We start from the raw sequence: 23,933 nt of genomic DNA on the forward strand, positions 1-23,933 counted from the left end.
TCATTTTGAGGGGATAGTCCTAAACCCTACTACTCCCCCCTCCGGCCTGGAGCCCCTGAAACCGCACCAAGTCGTGAACGGATCGAACCGAAAATGGCGTCTCTGGTTTCCGAAACAATCCCAAAGTTCACCGCCGAAACCCTCCGCTCCGCCGCCAGGCAATCGGAACGGTGCCACATTGTCCCCGTCCGCCTCCGGCGAGCCATCAAACGATACCTCCGAGGTAGGCAAATACGCATCTTTCGTTTTTCTGTTCTTTTCCTTTTTCCTTCCGAGTCTATTTTCTCGAGACTTTGCTCTTCTTGATTTTTTGTGTGGATAATTTGGAATTTGTTATGGCTGAATGAATGATTCGGAATTGTACTGCAGAGCAAGAGGAAACTCACATGAAGCGGAAGGTGCTGAGTTTATCGCAATCGTTCAACGAAATCAAGTACGTGAATCTTCACCTCACGGCCTCCACTTCCAAAGAGCTAGTAGAAGATCCTCTTAAGTCTGCCGAGAGCTCGAAGCGGTGGAAGATCAGGAGCTCTTATGGCGACATCGGTCTCAAGTACCGAGACGACCAGACCGTCGCTTACGTTGCCTCCCGAATGCCCGCCGTCTACTCCGCCTGCTATCGAGTTCTCTGCGAGGTACCAATATAAAAACAAAAGGACAAAAAGCCGAATGAAATCATTCTGCTCTCGGTGAATTAATTAAAAAATTGTGAATTTCTAAGGACTATCTAACTTTTGGTTGCGCCGTATCATATCCCGATCTTTGATCATGTAGTTAAAATGGTCCAGAAGACAGAAGAAATAGTTAACTTAAGACTTAATTTCTTGAGTTGAGTGAAATCTATGGATTATGAATGAGCCAATTTGAAATTGGGCAATTGCCACTTTCTGAGAGAACGAAACAGAATCTAGTGCTTTATATTTGCACGCATGTGTTTGGCTTGCTGAATTTTCTAGAAACGGGCTTCAATTTTAGGTTCGCAGAAGACTGCCTGGGTTTTCTCCAATGAAGGTGTTGGATTTTGGTGCTGGTACTGGCTCGGCTATGTGGTGAGAAACTTATTTTGGTTCTTTCTATATAATAACATGGGTAGGAAATTGATATTGGTTGTTGCTGTGAATCTTTTTTCTCATTGTGGCCAAATGTTTCATTGGCATTGATTCTGAAGGGCAGTGCGGGAAGTCTGGCCAAAATCTCTGGAAAGAATTAATTTAGTAGAACCATCTCAGTCAATGCAACGGGCTGGTCAGAGCCTTATAAAGAGTAAGTTTGGATGCAAATAATCTTTATCAAATACTATTTTGATTGATGTTTCAAGAGAAGAAGTGGTGAATCTTTGATGCTTCATCAACTGTTTTTTTTTTTTTAGTTTATAATAGCTTGGATGGTTTCTACATTAGTGCTGTTATCACTGGTTTTCAACACCATTAATCTGTGTGATCAACCTGCTCTTTTACTAAGCAAAACAGTTGAATACTTATCAAGTAGGGGGTGGGGTAACTAAAAACTAAGATCTTGAACAGTTTGCATACTTGCATGCATGCAAAAACTAAGATTTTTCAATTAAATATGTTGTTTTGCATACCTGCATGCATGCCATACGGGAACACTTAGGTGTGACATGGGATATAATAGCATGCATGCCATATGAGAACACTTAGATGTGACCTTGCAGTATCAAGTAGTTGCTGATACTGCAAGGCCCTGAAATTCGTATCCTTTTATACAGTAAATTTACCTATTTCATTGTCAAGTTATCATGCCATATGGGCTCAAACTGATAATAAAGGAAAACATGTCCCTGCAAAGGGGTTGATGAAATGGAAGAAGTTTTGTGACAAGAATTTATAACAAAAGAGGTAGAGAAAGACACACACACACACACACACACACACACACACAAAGACTTCGTAGGGAACACTTTTATATGACATGGGACATAATAGCCTCACATGAAATATGGTCATAAATAGAAATGATTGGAGAATTAGACCCCATGTACTCAACTCCACCTAGTTGGATTAAGGCTTGCAATGGTGATGAGAAGAATTTGATTGATATAGTAGCTGATTACCAAATACTTGGGATAGTAGTGCCATCTGCAAATATCATCAGTAACATTCTAATTTAATTCAGGTCATATCACTTGCTCAAATTGTAGGGCAACATGATGTTTTGGGCTAACTTGAGTATCTCTTTGTTGGTTCTTTATTGTGACTTAAGAACACTACCTTCAGCAAAATAGTTGTTTAGGCACAGTGCCTGCCTGTAATTCCAAACCAGTCATTGTATCTTGAATGTTATGTATAACTTATTTTCTACACAGAACTGGGTCAAAAATAAAATTAATGACTCAAAAACATAGCATACAAACTCTATTCCATTTCAAAGAATAATTGCAGGAATGGAGTAGAAGAGCAGTTGTAGATTTAAGTGAACTAAAATGTAAAACTAGAGAATATTAAATTAGTTGCTGAGAGGTCGTTTGATTTAGTTGGGTGACCCTTTGGAAGAGCCTTGGGAATTCTACATTGCTGTGGTTAAAACAGATGATCATCATAATATTCTGGAATTAAATTAAGATAGCAGTGGTATATAAAATGAAGAGACTCCATATACAAATAATGATTTTTTATTCATTTTCCTAAATATTGTTAGTATTTGAGATAGAGCTCTTTAGATGTGGATTAGCAGTGTGGTTTTAGTAAGTATACTTCTTTTGAGAGCTAGGAGTATTTAATATTAATCGACACCTATGGCTTCTGAGCAAATAGTAGAGAATTTTGAAGTTAGGCACTTCATCTGTAAGGTGTTATGATATATGGCTCTTATTGAGAATACATTTTTCTATCATAATATGTATTTAATACATCATGTGCTTGGCCACCAATTAGAAGATTAAACTGTTACAACCTAGGATTGGGCTAGGGTTTAAAAAGGAAATTGAGAAGAATTCGGGAGAGAGAGGGCAGAAATGGAGGGAGGGAATAGAGGGAAAACAAGGGAGTTGGAGAGAGAAATGTAAGGAGAGACGTTGTCATGACCCAAGGAACAATAAAGGGACAATATGGTAATAGGCTAATAATAGTTGTTAGGAGATATTTTAGCAATTGGATAGGAGCACATGGGTGAGTTGTGTATGCTGTTAGGAGTCAGATATGCTTATATAAGGCTGCTATAAACAAATGGGATTTTTCATGTATGAATTGATAATTGAATAGTCTGATTTTCCTTCCTCTAAACTCTCTCTCTCTCTCTCTCTCTCTCGATCTTTCCCTCCCTCACTTTCTGTTCTTCCCTATTCTTCTTGTAAATTCTCCATTTATTCTTTCAATTTCCAATCCAACCCTAGGCTAAACCCTAGGTTCATGACAAATGGTATCAAAGCGGTCGTTTCTTGGCTGTGAGTTCAGAAATCCAGTTAGTGTATTGGACTTTTAAAGGTGAGTCCAACGGTGATTCCGACGAATACCGTTGAACATTCGTAGCCTTTGCTTCTTATGCGTGTGCAAATTTCGACTATTTTAGCAGTAGAATTTAGAGAAAATAGTAGTGGCAGATTGGACGGGCCACTCAGTACAAATCAGAGGAGGTGAAGTAGCTGCAGATTAGAGTCGATCAATTACAGGTGGTGTGGGCTTCAGGTGGAATGAATTGAATTCGGGCGAATTTAGCTCCATTGTTTCCAAAGAGGAGAGCGTTGGTTGACTCACATCTGAGGCCAAAAGAAGAAGGCGCGCAGCTGGGGAAATCGTTGAATCACTTGAGTCTAGTGAGTAGTGAAGGCGTGAAGTAGACCTACGTTCGGGCGATCTAGAAGTTATAGCGATCACGAGCAAGTCCGGAGGGTGTTATCCATCGCGTTTGTCGACTCTGATTGGGCGGTGAATTCCGACACTCATTGGGCGGTGAGTGGGTGAGCGATTCTCCTGGGCTGATGTGAGGTGATTGTCGCCTGGAAATTTTGGGCACTCCTGTCCTAATCTTGAAGACAAAGATGGTCATTCATTCTCTGAATTAGATTCCGATGCATGGAGGTGATTGATGGAGGATAGGAAGTCGCTTTTGATATGATTCTGAGGGTTATTCCTAGCCGACATGATTACTCCACAGGCGATTTTGGCGATCCATTGCAACTAATTCATCAGAAGTTATTAAATGGCGTGTGAAGGCGAAACATAGCCGGTGATCCTCAGCCATTGAGTTACAGAAGCGTGACAGAGCAACAGAAGCGTAGTGAACCTTGTCAAGTGATGGAGTAGTGGATTTTTCGTGTATCAAATCTAAGTTGGAAGGAAACAAGGTTGATCGAAAATTGAAAGCAAGTAGTCCAGGCAAGTCTAAGGTGCATTCCGATCGATTATTAGTTGTGATCTCTATTCGGAATTTAAAGGCGACTCCTAGAGCAGTTTCGATGATTCTCAATTATTGCGATTTCGATTGTGATTCTCGGTTGACAGTTAGACGATCTAGAGGACTCTAGATGGCCGATCAAGTCATTGTAATTGTGCGACTTCTTCCGTTGCTACAATAGACTTGACCTTGAAGCAGAACAATGGCTGCAATTTACCACTTATTGGATCAATTTTAAAGGTGACTAGGTGAGGCAGTTACAGAAGGGAAGTGTGGGGATTTAGGATGGACAACGCTTCAAGTTCTTGGCCTGTGGCTTGTCCGACTCGTGAGATTTTTGCCATGATGGGCAAAGCATGCATGAGACCATGGGAGCCTAACTTGCAGTAGAAGGATGTTGCATTTTCAGTTGGAGGTAGACATCAGGGGGAGTTTGGCCAGAAGCCTTATGCATGGGAAAAGAAGTTGGAGAAGGGGATCATCCAATTGGACAAGGAAACAAGAAGTGTAGTACATGATACGAGCAAGGACTTCGGCTGGATGCTACATGAGTAGTTGTAGGAGTTTGCGATGATACTAAGTAAGAAGTATCATTATAGCTTTCCTATAGAATTCTTCGAGGATTATCACAGAAGTTTTAACAAAGAGGAATTCCTTAAAATGGAGCAGCCAAAAGAGAAGTCGAGATGGTGGGAAAAGGATTCATTGCCTATTTCTAATGTGGAGAGGAAGAAGTATACCGGTTTCAACAGAACTATCAAGGAGGAATGCAACATCAGTAATGAAATTGGTGGTGAATGGCATTACCCAAAGAGAATCTATAATGAACAGGTTAATAGGGCAGTAGATGCAAAGGGACAATCTGATATTTTTGAAAAAGAAGTTCATGTAGAGGAAAATTCTAGCAAACACAAAGAAAAAGGAGTTGCTTGATTATTTGCATGTAATAAGGAGATTCTGACTGAAACTTCAACCAATATTAAGGAAGTTGGCGCTGTTAATGAAGCGAACAAGTCAATGGAAACTCAGGATTTTGAAGATGAAAGAAGATTGGATGAGGAGATTGGGGTAGACCACACTTTACAAAAATAAGAAGCTGATGATTCCGGTGATGCACAGCCTAATCTAGTTGTAAATCATGTTAGGGAAGAAGGTCGAGATGGAGGCCAGGTGTTAGTCATGGAGAAATCGTTGGCTGGAATTGAAGTTGCAGCAACTCCTAATGTTAATGCTCACAAATAGCCTTGGTATGAGTATCCAAGGCAACTCTACAGTCCTCCATTGCTGCATTTTGAGGCTGTTGTTGATATTTTTGCAATAAAGCATGGCTATGGGTTGAATAGGAATGCAATAAAGGCAACTATGGATGTAGATTTGCCACCCTTTCTTGTATTGGACAATAATGTACTACTAATGGAGGTCACAGACAAGGATAGTCTTTACATTGGACTCCAAGTTTCAGCTACTAAGTATGTCTGTCCGGAAGTTGCTGATCATGTCCTCAGATTGGAGATCAAACTTGAAGGGACATCTATTACCAGGGATGGTTGTAGTGGGCTTGAATTCAATAAAGTTTCTCCTATGGAAGTTTTGGGGCAACTTAGGCTTGGAATTAATCTTAGGAACCTAAGAACGAAGAAGAAGAGGCTTAGAAGGAGCAAGAAGGAAAGAGGAATGAAACAGATTGACAAAGCGGGCATTGGATGACGAGCCAGAGCTACGTGCTGCAAGTTCTTGGGGATAAGAACTCTCTCAAGGAGGGGGGAATTGTCATGACCCAAGGAACAATAAAGGGGCAATATGGTAATAGGTTAATAATGGTTGTTAGGAGATATTTTAGCAATTGGGTAGGAGCACATGGGTGAGTTGTGTATGCTGTTAGGAGTCAAATATGCCTATATAAGACTATTGTAAATAGATAGGATTTTTCATGCATGAATTGATAATTGAATAGTCTGATTTTCCTTCCTCTAAAAACTCTCTCTCTCTCAATCTTTCCCTCCCTTACTTTCTGTTCTTCCCTATTCTTCTTCTAAATTCTCCCTTTATTCTTCTAATTTCCAATCCAACCCTAAGCTAAACCCTAGGTTCATGATAGACGTCTGAATTCAATATATCATTTCATCATCATATCATTCTCTACATGCTTATAGCCTATTTATAGGCTGTCTAACTGAAAGCAGATTCTAGAAACAACACCCATGTTGTCAAGTCCCAAGGTTTGGTCTTGAACAGTTATGGTAATTAGCTGTAAGGAGAAGAAAGAGAGAGAGAAGAGAAAGGAGAGAACGAGAGAGAGAGATTGAAAAGATACTTCTGTTATTCGATAACCTCCCTTCCCTCCAACAAATTACATTTGTATCACCCTAACAAAATTACCTGCAGGTAGGGGTTTGTTACGGCCAACTCCCGCCCTGTACAATGACTAACTAACATACAAAGTAGAACTTATTCCCTAACTACTCTTAGGGTCGTGACAATTACCCTTCTTTTCGAATCAATTCTTGTCCTCAAGAATTATAGGAGTTCGGCAGCCCTAGGAAACTATTGCAAAAGTTTTAGCAAGTTCTCCCAAGTGGTATACTTCGGTGGCCGATGAGTCCACTGAACAAGAACTTGAGTGATAGGTAGGCTTTGTCGGTATATAACCCTTTTTTCAGCAATGGCGTGAGGCTCCACCTCCTCTTCCAGTTGCTCTACTACTGGAGGTAAATCTGTGCTAGCATTGGGTAGTGGTCCTTTAGCTGGCTTGAGTAATGAGACATGGAAAACAGGATGAACTTGCACTCCCTTTGGAAGCTGCAACCTGTAAGCCACGGTTCCCACTTTGCCCAGAATAGGGAATGGCCCAAAATACTTAGGACTCAACATAGAAGCTAGAATTGTGGTGTAAGGATGCTGGAGGAAATGTCTTGACCCTAAGATAGACCTGATCACCCATTTCAAACGATTGTTCGGTCCTTCTTTTATCCGCCACTTGCTTCATACGATTCTGGGCAGTGGCTAATTCCCTCCTCAGAATTGATAACAACAACTGTCTCTATGAAAAATAATCGCCAATTGTAGCCATAGTGGGATTAGGTCCTGATATCGCGGGTAGGAGGGATGGTTTGTACCCAAACATTGCCTCAAAAGGACTCCTCTTAATGGTAATGTGATAACTGGAATTGTACCACCATTGAGCTAGGCCTAACCACTTATTCCAACTCCTGGGTTTTGTGAAACACATGCAGCGCAAATAGGCTTCTACACATTGATTAACCTGCTCCGTTTGGCCGTTGATTTGGGGATGATATGCAGTTGACATATACAATCCTACCCCCAATTATTTGAATAATTCCTGCCAAAAAAGACGGGTAAAAATCGCATCCCGATCAGACACGATAGACTTGGTCACCCCATGGATCTTGGCCATTGAATCTAGGAATACCTAAGACACCTCCGGTGCTATAAGTGGGTAGGTTAAGCTAATAAAGTGGCCGAATTTGGTCAGCTGGTCCACTATCACCAAGATCACATCCTTCCCTTCCGATCTCGGTAACCCCTCCACAAAGTCCATTGATATCTCCTCCCATGCTTGTTCAAGGACTGCTAAGGGTTGCAACAGGCTTGGGTAAGGAACCTGATCGTGTTTACACTGTTGACATATTGCACAAGACAACACCATTTGCACCACATCCCTCTTTAGCCTCTGCCAAAAGAAAAGCTATTTCACCCTTTGATAGGTGACCCGTACCCCAGAATGTCCCCTAACTGGTGAGCAGTGTAAGGCCTTCATAATTTGCTCCTTAAGTGTTTGGTCCTCTTGTACCACCAATCTACCTTTATAACGAAGCACCCCATTATTTAAGGTATACCCTTGAGGATTCCTAGGCTGCACTGCTAATTGGGCCACTCTCTTTTTAATCCATTTAGTGGTGTCATAGCTTCGTACCAGTTCCTGAATCCACGCAGGAAGGGAGACAGATATTGCATGACAGTTGCCCATTTCATCCCTCCTTGACCATGCATCAACGACGACGTTTTCTTTACCCTTCCAATATTGGATTGTAAAGTCCAAACCCATAAGTTTTGAGATGCCTTTTCGCTGTAACTGCGTATGCAACTGTTGCTGTGATAAAAACTGAAGGCTTTCATGGTCTGTTTTAATCACAAAAGGTGACCCCTCCAAATAATGCTGCCACCTCTCTACTACTCCCTATATTGCAAGTGGCTCTTTATCATAAACACTCAAGCCTAAGTGTTTTGGAGCTAAAGCCTGGCTAATGAATGCCAATGGTTGCCCTTCTTGCATAAGGACAACACCTATCCCATTGTCACATGCATCCATCTCCACGATAAAGCCCTTAGTAAAATCAGGCAATGTCAGGACCGATGCCTCAGTCATGACCCTTTTAAGTTCTACAAAAGTGACTTTAGCTCTAGAGCTCCATTGGAAGACATCCTTCTTGAGTAACTCGGTTAGAGGTCTTCTTATTAACCCATAATGCCGAATAAACTTCCTGTAATACCTAGTTAAACCGAGGAAACCCCTTAACTCTTTTACAGCCATTGGCCTTGCCACTTCACCATGGTAGCCACCTTAGTGGGATCAATCCTCACTCCATCTCCGGACACAATATGGCCCAAATACTCCACTTCAGTTTCAGCAAAGGCACATTTAGACAACTTGACATACAGTTGATGAGACCTAAGAACTTCAAAGGTAATTTTAAGGTGGAGAATATGTTGTTTAAGGTCAGGGCTATAGATGAGGATGTCATCGAAAAAAGCAAGGATAAACTTCCTCAAGTAGGGTTGGAAAATATGGTTCATTAAAGCTTGAAAAGTAGTTGGTGTGTTGGTCAAACCAAAGGGCATGACAGTGAATTCGTATAGCCCTTGGTGTGTTTTAAAAGTGGTTTTATGGATGTCATTAGGTGCCATTTGGATTTGGTGGTAGCCAGATCTAAGATCCAGCTTGGAAAAGATTTTGGGACCACATAATTCATCCAACAAATCTTCGATTAAGGGTATAGGAAACTTGTTTTTGATAGTGTTAAGAGTTAAGTTGCCTATAATTGATGCAAAATTTCCATGTACCATCCTTTTTCTTGACAAGGAGTACACGAGAGGCATATGGACTTTGGCTAGGATGAATTATAGAGGTTTTCAGCATAGAATTGACTTGTTTTTCAATTGTAGATTTTTGAATGGGAGAATATCTATAAGGCCGGATATTAATAGGGTTCAAATAGGGCTTCAAAGGAATGGAATGGTCCAAAGAACGTTGAGGTGGCAAAGAATGAGGCTCATCAAACAAGTCCTTAAAATCCATCAAAAGTAGGCGCAAGGTATCTGAATTATGTACCTTTTTAGAAACTTGAGATTCAATAGTCTGATCAACTGGCTGTTGGCTGTCCTTAATCTTGGCATCCTTCTCCACTGCTACAGCTTGTATAGAGTATAGTTGTGTTATCTGTCCCGCTTTAGTGATCATCATCTTTTGCAGCTTACTACCCTTGATCAACTTGCATTCACCCTGCTCCAGGCTGCCCAACAAAGTAAGTCTCCTGCCTCCAACTTCCACAGTCACCTCCAGCTTATTAAAGTCAAAAGTTAAGAGGCTAACTGTCTTCATCCAGTCAACACCGAGGACAACACCGCATCCCCCTAACTCAAGAACCCTGAGATCAACCACAAACTCTTGACTCTGCATCACCCATTTAAAACCCAAGCACTTGTAGTAATTGTACATCCTACTACCATTAGCCACTGTCATGGATAAGGGAGTAGTTACTGTTAAAGGTGATTTCAAGCTTTTGGCTATAGTTTCATTGATGAAACTGTGGGTGCTCCCACTCTCAATCAACACCATCAGCCTTGTTTTTCCCACCTGACCTTTCACCTTAATGATTTGCCCCATGGGACTGCCTTTCAATGCATGAAATGAAATTTCACCCCCTTCCTCATCTTGCAATTCCCTTGGGCACTCTTCTTCTTCAACCACTGCTTCTTCTTCTTCTTCTTTCTCCCTATTTGATCCCTCCATTTGCATTAATTGTTTCTTACATTGATGCCCAAAACTATACTTGTCGCCACATTTGAAATAGAGTCCTAACTGTCGCCTCTGTTCCATAACCGTATTCCTAGGACCACTAGAGTTATACGACCCCTTAGGTGTCCCTTGAGTCACTAGTGGAGGCATGGCCTTGAAATTACCCGCAATCGGTTGGCCATTTCCCACTCCCAGTCTGATAGGCACCTTATGTTTTTTGAAAATTGTTTCTAATGTCAACTCTTGGAGCCTAGCTTTCTCAGCCGCTTGACTCATTGTCGCAGGGCATCATCATCTTCACCATTGAGCAGAGTTCATCCCTCAATCCACTTATGAACATAGAGATCAAGTATTGCTCTGTTAACCCTGGCTGAGCCAAGCACACAATGGCTCTTAATTCTTCAAATCGTGTCTGGTAATCCACTACTGACCCCTCCTATTTCAGCGTACTAAATTCCTTAATTACATCCCCAATGCTCCTCTCCCCAAACCTTGCACACAGCGTTTCCACAAAAACATCCCAATTCCTTTCAAGGCCGTGATCTTGGATCCACCATTGGTACCAATAATCAGTCGTATTGTTTAGATAGGTTGCGGCCAAGGTAGCCCTCTGTTACTCTGGCACCTTATACAGCTAAAAGAATCTCTCACAACGCCTTACCCACCACCTAGGCTTAGTCCCCTCAAATAGAGGAATTTCTAGACCTGGACTAGGAGTATGGTTATGAGGAACATATTGAGGGTTCCGCACTTGGGTTTCTTGATTTGGCCGAAACTCCTTCGCCTTCGGATGGTCTCGATTTGGTGCATGGTCCTGGGTTGACAGTAAAGGTTCTGAATTACCTTTAGGAGGGAACTCCGGCGAGAGCCGGAATTGCGACAAGGACGATAAAATGCCCAAGACACTATTTAGCCTCTGCTCGTATTGCTCCAACGCCTCACGGGTTCTCTCTGAATCCCCTTGTATCACCTCCTTCATCGCGACCAATTCCTCCCGTGTTTGGGTCATCGCCTCTTGAGTTTGGTGCATCTCGAACTCGACCACCTCCATCCGCGCTTCCATCTACTCCGTCCTCATTGGACTTGGAATCCTTAGCATGTTATCGACATTATGAGTGATACAGCCTCCGAAAACATGTTGAGGAAAGTAGCTAGTTACTCGTGTCCTCGAAGAAGTATAAGGGTGAAAGAAAGATCATCTTGTACATCGTGTTCATTTTAAAGTCAACAATTTTCACTTTGGTTTATGTTTGTGTAGAAATAACAACAAACATACTTAAACTGATTTATGAAGATGGGCCTTGAATTTGTAAGACACTATCTTAATTTTTTGTGGTTAATCTCTCTGCGCTGGCTCTTCTAGAGTTTCTAGTGTGAGAGCTAGCAAGATTACAAGTGTGCTCGGTGGTTGCATGGTTCATTAGTTAGATTGAACTCACACTGCAACTTGAGAGGAGAATTATGATATTGTGCCATAATGTGAAAATGGGAATTTAGGATATTAGATCAGGTCGCTTGTGGCTAGTCCGACCAAATTGGGTAAGGTGGTAAGAAGACTCCTACGAATTCTGTATTAGTTATAGCTAAAATAATGGCTATCATAAAAACATAGTGAGATTCAGATAGAGACCGTAAATAACAGAACAATCTGATATTTTGTGTTGGACGAGATTGGGTGTTCAAGTTTAAAAAGGAAAGATAAGGTGGTTGGATAAGATAAAGATTTAAAAGATAAGGAAGTGTGGAAGATAGGATAAAGCTCCAAGATTCAAGGGAGAGATTCAAGCTTGAAATCAGAAGATAAAGGCCAGCATGTTTTGAAAATTAGTTACTGTCATCTAAATTTGAATTTGCACTTATTTTCTAGGAGATATAGTAGATATTTTGCCTTGTATAAATATCTCCCTTCGGATTCAATAAATTCTTAAGTAAGCTTTCAAGAATTCAGCTTATTTCATTTTGATTGCTATTTTTCCTTCCAGATATTTCAAGTGTTTGAGATCGAGACTTTTGAGTTGTAGATTACTGGTAAGGTTTGAGTAATCATCCATCAGACCCCTAGGTCAGAGCAGTTTTTGTTATTTGGCAAGGTGCACATAAAGCAATTTTGGATTTTTGGGGTGGCGATTTGGATTATCAGAGAGATGATTTAATATTTCCACTTTGCATGATTTTCCAAAGGAAATTTTAGAAGAAATACGTAATCCATTTAGAACTGTTTGGATGACATAGCCTCGCTGTTACTAGCATGAGTTTTCTTAGTTGGGGTTAAAAAACTTGAATCAGTTATTATTTTCCATATTGTTGAAGATAGTAATTAACAAAAAATGTACAGTTACTGATAGATAAACAATGCATGTTGTATGAGTAGGTTTGTTAGGTTGGAATGCAATATGCAGCAGCAACGCTACTTTTTTTTTTTCCCGAAATGTTGGTTTTTCATTCTTGAATTTTGCTGGACTCATTTTTTTTTTCATTGTTCACAAGGGTGAGGTTTTTTTTTTCCTTCTTAAAACATAAATACAAAGCAAGGTTTATGTTCAATAAGCTTCTAATTTTTCTGTGCTATTTCATTGGCAGATTTGAAAAATTTGCCACTTATTCAAAGCTATGATAGCATTCAATCCCTAACTAAAGATATCAATAAATCTGACAGAGAGCATGACCTTGTCATTGCTGTAAGTTTTCTATTATTCTCAATTCTCTTTGCACCATGAGTTTCTTTGTTTTCTTTTTCCTCTTCTAGTATCTAGTATAAAACTGATGCTAACATGCTTCCACTTGATAACTGTTCCTTAGACCTATTTTCTATGGCCTTGTTTTTGCTAATTAGTGCTTAATCTTTGTTTGAAGTCTTATGTGCTTGGGGAGATACCATCATTGCAAGATAGATTTACCACTGTGAGACAACTTTGGAATCTTACACGGGATGTTCTGGTAAATTTTTAAGCTTCTGTATTTGAATGCTTATAGGCTCTAGTTAATATTTGTTGCACAATTGATTAAGGTCATTCTTCCAAATTACATTTAACTATTGACATGATTCACAAGCTTGATGATTAAATTTCCTGTCATAAACTATTTACATGTTTAACCAGTTTCACGACTTAAACTTTCTATCAATATGTGCTTTTCTTTTTCCCATAGAATGAATCAAGTTGTTCCTCTTTTTATAAATTTCCTCTTTTTATTATTTATTTCTTGAAGGGCGTGGTCTTGGGCTAAGTTTTCTTTGCATTTTTGTGGCCAAGAGGTTTGATTAAACTATATGTTAATAGAACTAGTTATTTGAGGATGTCAAGCGAGTAGTGTATTAAAAGTGAAAGCAAGCATTGAAATATGAAATGTTCTCTTTGCCATATGCGTGCTTAATTTTTCTTGAAGATGGAATTTTCACATTAAAGGGTGAGTCTTGGTAGTAATGATCCGAGATGTTGTGGAATTTCTTTTTTGAACAATTAATCCAAGATGCCAAAATTCATCGTCAAGTGTCACCATAACATCATCTGCATATTTATCATAGTTGTCAAAGGCACAAGGCACATTGAGGTGCAAATTAGTACTTGGGGCCTAGGCGTGAGGCGAAGCACTAGCCTTAGGCACATGAGGCGTACATTTATTCAAAATGCTTAGAAAATAAGGAGGTGGATGCAAACTCATAAAATCATAAATGACAAATCACCAACCCTATAATAACAAGTAATATTATTGCAGAAAAAAATGGTTTCTTCTAACAGTAAAAGAGATTAGAGAAAAGAAAAAATTATAGTCGAACACACTGCAAAAAACAATTACAGAAAAACAATTAGTTTCTTCTAATTTCTTTTGCAATTGGAAGAAAGAAAAAAAAAAATTATTGTAGAATACGCAGCAAAAATAGTTGTAGACAAACAATTAGTTTCCTTTAAATTGCAAAAAGAAATTAGAAGAGAGAAAAAAAATTAGTAGAGTACACAATGAAAACATTTGTTTCTTAGCAAATTTTTTATTCTAAATTGCAACAGAAATTAGAAGAAAGAAAAAGAAATTAGGGTAGAACACATGGCAAAAAACAATTACAATAAAGATTTAGGTGATGTTCTCTTTGTGTTTCAGTTTTCAGTTTTAAGTTTTGAATTCATTTTCAGTTTTGTGTTTTGAGTGTCTGTTTTGAGATTGTTGAAAACGCATTCTTTTTATCATTTTGAAAAATTGTTTCTCAAAATAGAAAATTAAAAAACATGTTTACTTTGGAATTTTGAAAAAAAATATTTTATGATATCGTATTCTATGAATTTGATTCAAAGTAAATTGTAAACATTTATTAGTAAATTGTAAATTTGATTCAAAGGCTTTAAACTGTAATACAAGAGATAACTGATAATCCAACCGTATGTATATAATGCATTGAAATTACAAAGTGCTTTCTAAAGTAATATTCGATTTGGCTCAACTATTAGCCTCACGATAAATTTATTTTTTCCTATAAATTGAAATTTGATGTTAATTTCAAGATTTAGATATGTTAGAGAAAGGAATTGCAAATTACTAAGTAACAGAATATTGATTTATCATATGTCATCCATTAATATGATATTATTTAGATCCAAAACAAAAACATTCAAGCACAAATGGCACATTGACAAAATCTTGGAAATGTCATTGGAAAGAAAAATCAATGGAGAAAAGCCATATTACATAGTCATTTCAGTATTCAAACCAAACAAAACAAAAAAACTTGCATACATATTCTGATTCCCCGTCATTGCTATTGCACGAGATTATTACAGCCACATTAAGCTTATAAACCATCAAATTAAACCCTAATTATAAACCTTAAAGAGGAGCTGCAGGAGGAAGAAATCGTAGAAGGAAGAAACGATAGGCGAAGGCGAGGCGAGGCCACGATTTGAACAGTGGCGGTGGTTGGTGGCGGACGACGATGGCCATTTGGCGGTAGATCTGGGTTGTCGGTCGCGATGTAAGGGGAGCGACGGGGGGCGGTCGACGGCGGATCTGGGTTGTCAGTCGTGATGCAAGGTGAGCGACGGGGGGCGGTCGACGGCGATTGTTCGACAGATCTGGGTTGTCAGTCGTGATGCTCAGCCGTTCGACGGTCAAACGATGGGGCGTGGTTGACGACGACTTGCGGCGATGATGGCAGTGGCAGGCGCGGTCGACGACTGAGCCTTGAAGAGAAGAGAAGAGAAAAGAAGAGAAAAGGAGAGAAGAGAGAAGGAAGAGTCGAACCTAGATATCAGGAGGATGGAGTGTGTTTTCTGCGTTTTGGACTCAAAGAGTGTGTTTTGGCTAAAAACAACCAAAATGTGATTTTGGCATTTTGAGTTTTGTGTATAATTTTTTTTGTGTTTTGGAAAATGTATTTTTAAAAATGGGTAAATAAACATGTTTTGTGTTATAATTGGGAGTACTGGTAGTCCAAGAAATCACCCTATGAACCAACAAATATGCTCACTTCTTGAATACTTTCACAATCCTCTCGGTTTATACACAAACATCACAACAGAAAATAAATGCAATCAAAACATAACAGAAATAAGAAACGCAAACCACAAACACGAGACAATAGTTTTATCTTGATTCAGATTGCAATGAGCAATCCTACATCCAGCCTTAAGAACCCTCTAAGAGCAGCCTTCTTTGATTCAGAAAGAATGATCACAATACACCAGTTGCATTCCTGATTATAAGCCTTCTCTCAAGATTACAAAAGTTATTCTATGAACACAGCCTTTCCTCTCTCAAAGCTTTCTCGAGAAACAACTGTATTATGCCGCCTTTGTTGCCTAGTCCTTCTTCCCTATTTATAGAATATTACAGCGACAATTCCTAGGCTATTACACGATTGGATATTACCGGTTTTACCCCCAACTTGACAGCTATTTACAAGTGAGTCCACCGCCTATCTCTACTCTCTAAACCGCATAATAACCTATATAAAAAATACATCTATCGTTGCCATCAATACTCTAAACAAAACTCTATATTTTGAGTGTTTTGAAAAATTGAAAACTGAAAATAGTCTGAAAATATCAAAAAGAACATACCCTTAGTCTTTTCTAAATTGCAAAAGAAATTAAAAGAAAAAAAGAAAAATGAAGCAAATGCGGACATGAGTAGTTCTCCAGCGAGTGAATATCACTGCCAAAGGATCCTGGTGAGTGGGAGATTTGGTAGATCTCCAGCTTACATTGCTAGGTTCACTTGACCGATATATAAGAATATGCGATCAAATCAACAAGAAATAAGATCTAAGATGACAAATGGACAAGAAATAGGGTTTTAATACACTTACATATAAAAGGCATGCGCTTTGCTCACCTTTGACAACAATGATTTTTTTTTTTTTACTGAACTTACATTTCACATATTCAATTTTTGACCAGCTTAACTTGAAACTTGTAAAAGAACCCCCAAAGCACAAAAAATGATAGAAAAGAAAAGGATGCTTGAATAAGATTAGATTTATTTACTTTAAAAAATTTTGTCTTCATCTAATTATCTTGTCTATAACAGGATTCCTAGTCCAATTGTCTTCATATTCTGTTTAGTAGGAATTTTCTTTTTCTTTTTTTTTTTCTTTTCATGTTTTCCTCTTTGAAACTATTCAAGTATCTTACAGGTTTGTGATTGCTGTATCTGACAGATTTTGGTGGAACCTGGAACACCACATGGATCTAACATCATATCTCAAATGCGATCACATATTCTATGGATGGAGAAAAGGGTAAAGATTATTTTATCAACACTTAATCTAATATGTGTAAGATTCTTCATTTTCGTGGTACTTTTTCTTAAATGCATTGTTGCATGAAAACTTTCTCTTGATGACTTCTTAGAAACGCCGCAAATCAAAAGATGCACTGAATGAAAGTTCTAAGGATTTGGTGGACCTCAAGAGTGGGGCTTTTGTTGTTGCTCCAGTGAGTTTGACAGTTTTGTATTTCCATTTTGTTTGTACCTTCCTGTTATGTTAGTATGTTATTGACATGGATGTTCGTTTAAGATTAATGTTCTTGCTGCAGTGCTCTCATGATGGACGTTGTCCTTTGGATAATACTGGAAAATATTGTCACTTTGTTCAACGCTTGGAGAGGACAACATCCCAGCGTGCATACAAGGTTGCCTTTTAAATCACACGACTCTCAAACTCAATATCACCCCACCCCGCCTCCCTCTTCTCTCTCTCATGTGCACAGGTGCCCAATTTTTCCACGATTATATTACATGTACACAGTTACACATCTTCACTCCATATTAACGGCTCAGTGCTGTATATGATTATTTTCTAACTGAGGGATTTCTATCACAGTAGAAATTTGTGAGTCTCTTTTCTTGTTTATTAGGTGTTCTATAACAATTGATTATACTTGAATTGTGTTTTGACTGAAATTATGGAACAAAAATTGAAGAATCCATCTTTAAGGTATTTGATTTTGTCTTCTAATACGATCTGTATCGGCGTTGAGCATAATTTCTGTAGTTCATTTGAATGACAATAGTACTCCAGTATTGATGATAGTTGAATCATAAGTTTGACTATTTTTATTGACGTCCCCAAATGCACATATATGAAATGAGATCTACCTTTACATTACAACATCTTAGCAGATTGATCTCCACATCTTACCGTACGGAAGGGATACTTGAGGAAATTGTAATGACACATGTTTGACGCTCTAAAAGCAATTGAATCTGTGAACCAAACGTTTAGCCATGTATATTGAATAATCCATCTTTGGGAGGTATTTGATTTTGTCTACTAATAGGGTCTGTATCCGCAATCATCATCATTTTTAGTTAATTATGAAATGCCAACATTACTCATGGTAGTTACATTTTCAGTTTTGACAGTTTGTGTAGATATCTAAATGCAATCCCAATATTTCTTCAGTACTGATGGTGGTTGCATCATCAGTTTGACAGTTTGTGTAGATATCCAAATGCACATATGTGAAATGAGGACATCTGGCTTTGCATTACATCATCTTTGCGGAGAGATCTCCACATCTTAACTAGCTGAAGTGACACTTGAGGAAGTTGTAGTGACACATTTTTGGGTACTCTAAATGGAATTGTCTGAAGAACCAAACTTTTAGCCAATGCTTTGGTTCAGTGCCTTCCTGATTACTGCCTGGTATAAAAGATTAAAAGGAGGATACACTGTGACTCATTGAAACGCTCACACATGAGGGCAAAAGGACAATTGAGCAACATTTTAGTTAGTACGGAGAAACCAAGCAGCACCTATGCATTCTTATTTTGTCCATAGCTATCACAAACATATACAATTTTCTGGCTGTATGCAACAACAGATGTTCTTTTTTCTGGCTATTCCTTATGTCACTCTCCCACAATTCCTTTGCAGCGATCCAAGGGGGAGCCTCTACGTGGTTTTGAAGATGAAAAATTTTCTTTTGTTGTCTTAAGACGAGGTCAACGACCAAGGTGATTATCCTTAGTAGTTTGTTTAAGCAAGTACCAAATATTAGCCAAAGGTGATATATCCCACGCACCCCATATGGTAGGATTAAAGCTTGTTTTTGTTGTTAAGTATCAAATATTATATTCATAAATTTATAAGTATTAATTGCAAAATTTTGCTTGAATATATATATATATATAAATTTTTTGATAAATGTTTTTTCTTGAGTACCTTATGTTGAAACAATTCCCGCACTTACACACTCTAGGATATCCCTCAAGAATTGCACACTCACTCACACGAAAAAAAAGGACAAAATTTAGGAAACAAGAAATAACAAAGAATTCAACACACATGAGACATAGGAGATTTATCCTAGTTTGGATCTCCTTTTTGGAGAACCTCCGTCCAGACTGATGAGAGTCTTTCTCTTCACTATCTTGAAAAACACAAGAATAGATTACATGTATGGCACTCTCACAGAGCCCTATACACAAGCTGTCTAATCTTGGAGATTACAAAACTAGACACACTTTCCTCTCACATACTCTTTCTCTCAAGATAGAATGAAAATCAGTGTATCGAATGAGACCCCTGACCCTCAATTTATAAACCATAGAGGGCTGAACTTACAAGGACAGAACCGGTAGCCGCCTTATACATGTGGCGGTTACCGTTACAATATATAACTGATGGTCTAACGGTCTTCTAGAAACCCCTTTGATACCCATATCCTTTTCTGTTTCTTTTCTCTCCCGTGCCTCAAGACCAATCTAAGGCAAATGCTTTAACACCTTAAATAGCTGAAATATACTTTACTGGAATTTTATTTTTGTCCTCACGTTCATATTTTGAAAACCTTATAAGAAAGTGAGTTTTTTTTTTTGGGGGGGGGGGGGGTGTGTTCCATCGATTCTGGGCTGGTTGGAACATGGAATTAAATGTTCCATAAGAAACCTAGAGTCTTCCAATGACATAATTAAATTCTAGGCTCTGTGAAAACAATACAGATACAAGAATAGAACATTATTTGTTTGTGTAGGTTTGTTGTGTCTACAGCCTCCTTGTACCAGTGGTTAGGATCTGTGGGTAGCTCAGTTCAATTTTGCATGGTGGCAGCTGATTGAGATCTTACCTCACAGACGAACTGTAAACCGCCACTGGAGAAAAGATTGTACTGTTCTTTCTAATATCGTGTTAATTTGAAGAAACCCCAAACATCATAATCGTAATCACTTTGTATATCTGCTTTAGTAATGAAGGCACTGGCAGAGCATTTTGAAAAGTGCTAAGCATATTTAAGTGCAAAAGGCCTAGAAAGCTTAAGCGTAAAGTCAAATGCATATAAATAAAATAAAGAGTATAAACTTATATAAGCATACAAAATATAAACTATTAAAAAAGAAATCATAAAAAAAAAAAACTTAATAAAAGATAAGATACCATTTTTCATTTATATTTTATATTAGTTTACAAGTATATGTAACCGTAGCAAAAACATATAGGGGATATATACAGGGATACAATCTGGTCAGTTACTGATCTTCATGGAACTTGGAAGACAAACATGTCTGATCTCTTGGTTGAAAGGATCTGAGTATGCTAAGGCTTTTCTTTTTTTTTTTTTTAAAAAGGCCTTAGCATACTCAGATTTATTTTGTTTTCTTGTAAAAGTTTGGCAAAAGAACCCATTCTATTTCATTAGCCTGATTTATATAGAGGATTGGATAGAAAAATAAGAGAAAAAAACCATCCCTAATTTACAACAATTTGTTAGATCTGATGTACTTTATGGCATCTCACACCTTGGGGGGGGGGGGGGGGGGGGATAAATTGTGCGTTTCAAAGTTTTTGTGTTTTGTGAAGATTTTTGAATATATTTATAAAACAGTGATTCTTGAGTGTAAAGTTGCAATAAAAGGTTTAAGGAAAAGAAAAATATGTAAGACACGAAAGATTTAGAGTGGTTCAGCTCTTGCTAGCTTACATCCACTACTCTAGCGCCCAGCTAGAGATTTTCAAATCCACTAAGATAAGCTTGGGTTACAACCCCAACCCAATACACCAAGAAGTAACCCGGCTTGCTTTTCTAGCACAGCCACTAGGAAAATCAAAGTACAATGTAAGAATAAGAGAAACAACTCTCAAAACAAATACACCCTTTATGAAATCCCACTAGAGCAAGGCTAAAATAAAATTTACAATGGAATCAAGAAGCCTTGACAAAAAGGAAGATGAAAACAGTGAAGCTCAAGAACAATGAAGAATTTGAAATCTGATTTTCGAAATCTGTAAGCTCAATCTCTCTTAACCATTCCTCCGTATTTTTCTTCAAATCATCTCTTATTTATAGAGATTGACACCTCTTCAAGGACTTCTAACCGTTGGAGACAAGATCTGAAAGAAGATAACCCTTTTCAGTTGCTACTTCAGTGAATAGTCATCTTCAACCCCATGCCCTTCCGAAAACTTCTCATGATGTATATGCAGAGATTAGTTTTTTTTTTGTCAAAAAGATGGTCTGCTAACATTAGAGAGGTTAGATGAAGATTAGGTAAGTTATCAGAGCAAAATGATGGCATTTGAACAACTTGAAATTCCAATTTTGAACGTCCGAGTTACGATACTCGAGTAATGTCATAATATTAGTCAAGTAATGATCTGTGCATTTTTCAGATTTAAAAATTCATGCCTTAGTTACTCGAGTAATACTAAACTTTACTCGAATAAGATTTGGAGACTATTTTTTTGTTTATTACTAGAGTAAAGACTTTTTTCTGTACTTGAGTAATTCAAACTGTCTCAAAAATGGTTTTCAGTTTCTTGGCTTAATTAGTCAAGTAACATTATGTGTTACTTGAGTAAGACTTTGAGACTCTTTGTGCTACAGTGTAATACTCGAGTAACATTTTCCAATATTGGAGTAATGTTGAATGCAAGTCTAATACTCGATTATAAAGCTCAAATACTTGATTACTTTTTCATCTAAACCTCAAGTACTAAATCATTTGTCTTCTAAACATCAAGAATTTGATTGCATCTATTTTAAACCTCAAGCACTCAAGTATTACTTATATTTCCATGATTTGTTTTGACAAGCATCATCAGTTTTCAATCATTACACTTTGGCATGCTACTTTTAAAATCATTCATTCATTCATTATCAAAATAGTTTAAGTTTAGTTATTAAAGTTTTGTGTGAAAACCTTCATCATCAAAATCAAACCAACACATTGCCCAATTAATCAACCCTTAATTTACCTCAATCCCTAATTCGCAATCAATCAATAATCCCTAATTTACAACAATCCAGAATCAATCATCAGGCCTTAATTTATAGCAATTAGGAATAAATTAGCAACCCTAATTTACACCGAATTACATATTTTATTCAATATTTTTTGCTTGGTAAATACAAACAAGTCTTCTTTTTTTTTTTTTTTAAGATTTATATATGATTTTATTTAGATCTTTCTAAAATCTGATTTTATCTTTTTTGGGTAAGGATTCTACACAAGCAGTCACACTATTGCAAAATTTTAAACACATCCAACCATTCATATTGTCTGACTATCAAAAAAAAAAACCCTGTCACTTACCTAGGGTTTAGCTTAGGGTTCGGATTGGAAATTGGAATAGTCCGAGGTAATTCGGATCAGGAACAGAAGGATTGGGGGAAGAATTGAATAGAAACGGAGAAGATAATAGACATAAATGAGGGAGAGTTGCATACAGAATAGAGGAAGGGGGAGTTAGAGAGAAGGCAGAGGGAAACAGGAGGGAATTTGAGAGAGAACTGATGAGAGGGGAAAGCTGAAATTCAATTATCATTCATAACATATCCTACCAATAGACTTCAGTAGCTTTATATAGCTACTTTACAAAAAATAACAAATTAACAGAAAAATACAAGTAAAATGTAAAATAGGCTAATTACTGTTTTAGCCCTAGTATACCTTGGGTCCTGACAGAACCCAAGTGCATTTCTGAAGTGCGCTTTCTTGCGCTTTGGAGCTCAAGTAAACGCGCAACTTAAGCGTGCTTGAATCACACTTAGCTAATGTCATTGAGCTTCGCACAAAAAAAGCCCCAAGCATGCTGTGCTTATCACTTTGTGCTTAAAAGTGCTCTTTTTTAAACACTGGGCACAGGATTCTGGATTACATAAGAGTGTTAGCAATCATGGGGGTACCATGGTGCTATTTCCTTAACCTGAACAGCATAAAGCTAGTCCAGCAACATTGAGTAACGTGTCCAAAAGTTAAACTTCCAAAATTTCATTTGTGTCTGCAAAAACTATTTGCAGAATTAGATGGGAAGTTTACCAAAGATTTTCTTATTAATAAATCGAAATTATTTTTTCATCTTTCATTTATTTCAGTGCTGATGTAGCTCTCTTGAATATTTTAATTGTTATTTGTTTTAATTACTGAAAACAGAGAACCGTGGCCACTGGAAGGTATGAAATTTGAAACTTTGAAGGAGCAACATGCTAAGAGAAGGCCAGAGGATCTTGAAATTGACTATGGTATGTTCTTTATGCAAGCTAGCTGTCAATTTCCGATTAAGACTTTATGCGTCTTAGTGGTCATTTGCATGGTCATTGTTGGCGGTGTGCATCTATTAATATGGTTGCTGTTGTCCAAATGACACTTACAAATTTTGGGGAAATGCTGGTATCTTTCCTCTAATTCATTTTCCCCGTAATGACTTTGATAGAGGACCAATTTGTGTCTGAAGACGAGATCGTCCCATATGAAGACGATCCAGCTTCCTATGATTCCGATATTATAGAAGCAGATGCAGTCACTGAAATGACGACGAAGACGACGAAGAAAAAGATACAGCTCGTGCTGATCTGGGGAGCGGCTGGGGAAGAATCATTTACACTCCCTTTAGGAGGGGCAAGCGGGTTGAAATGGACATCTGTCGAGCAACAAATTGTGATGGATCAGAGGGCACCTTCGAGCGCATTGTTGTTACGAAAAGTAAGAACCCAACATTGCATCATCAAGCCCGAAGATCTCTTTGGGGAGATCTGTGGCCCTTTTGATACCCATTCTGTAATTTCGTCTTCCTATTGTATTTTTGCATCTTTGATGCCACAAAATATGTAAA

General features: G+C 38.1%; 1 protein-coding gene across 1 annotated transcript; it reads left to right on the forward strand.

Annotated features, from left to right (window-relative positions):
• LOC127812921 (uncharacterized) lies at positions 1–23,925 on the forward strand. The gene is given in 13 exon segments (XM_052353509.1): positions 1–223; positions 370–635; positions 976–1,049; positions 1,169–1,263; positions 12,971–13,068; positions 13,244–13,327; positions 17,037–17,117; positions 17,230–17,313; positions 17,416–17,511; positions 18,759–18,838; positions 23,255–23,343; positions 23,535–23,627; positions 23,630–23,925. Coding segments are annotated over 13 exon segments (1,509 nt in total). The 5' UTR covers positions 1–93; the 3' UTR covers positions 23,869–23,925.
• Positions 23,926–23,933: the final 8 nt, after the last annotated feature.

The sequence above is a fragment of the Diospyros lotus genome, chromosome 11, assembly GCF_014633365.1.
Source record: "Diospyros lotus cultivar Yz01 chromosome 11, ASM1463336v1, whole genome shotgun sequence".
NCBI lineage: Eukaryota > Viridiplantae > Streptophyta > Magnoliopsida > Ericales > Ebenaceae > Diospyros > Diospyros lotus.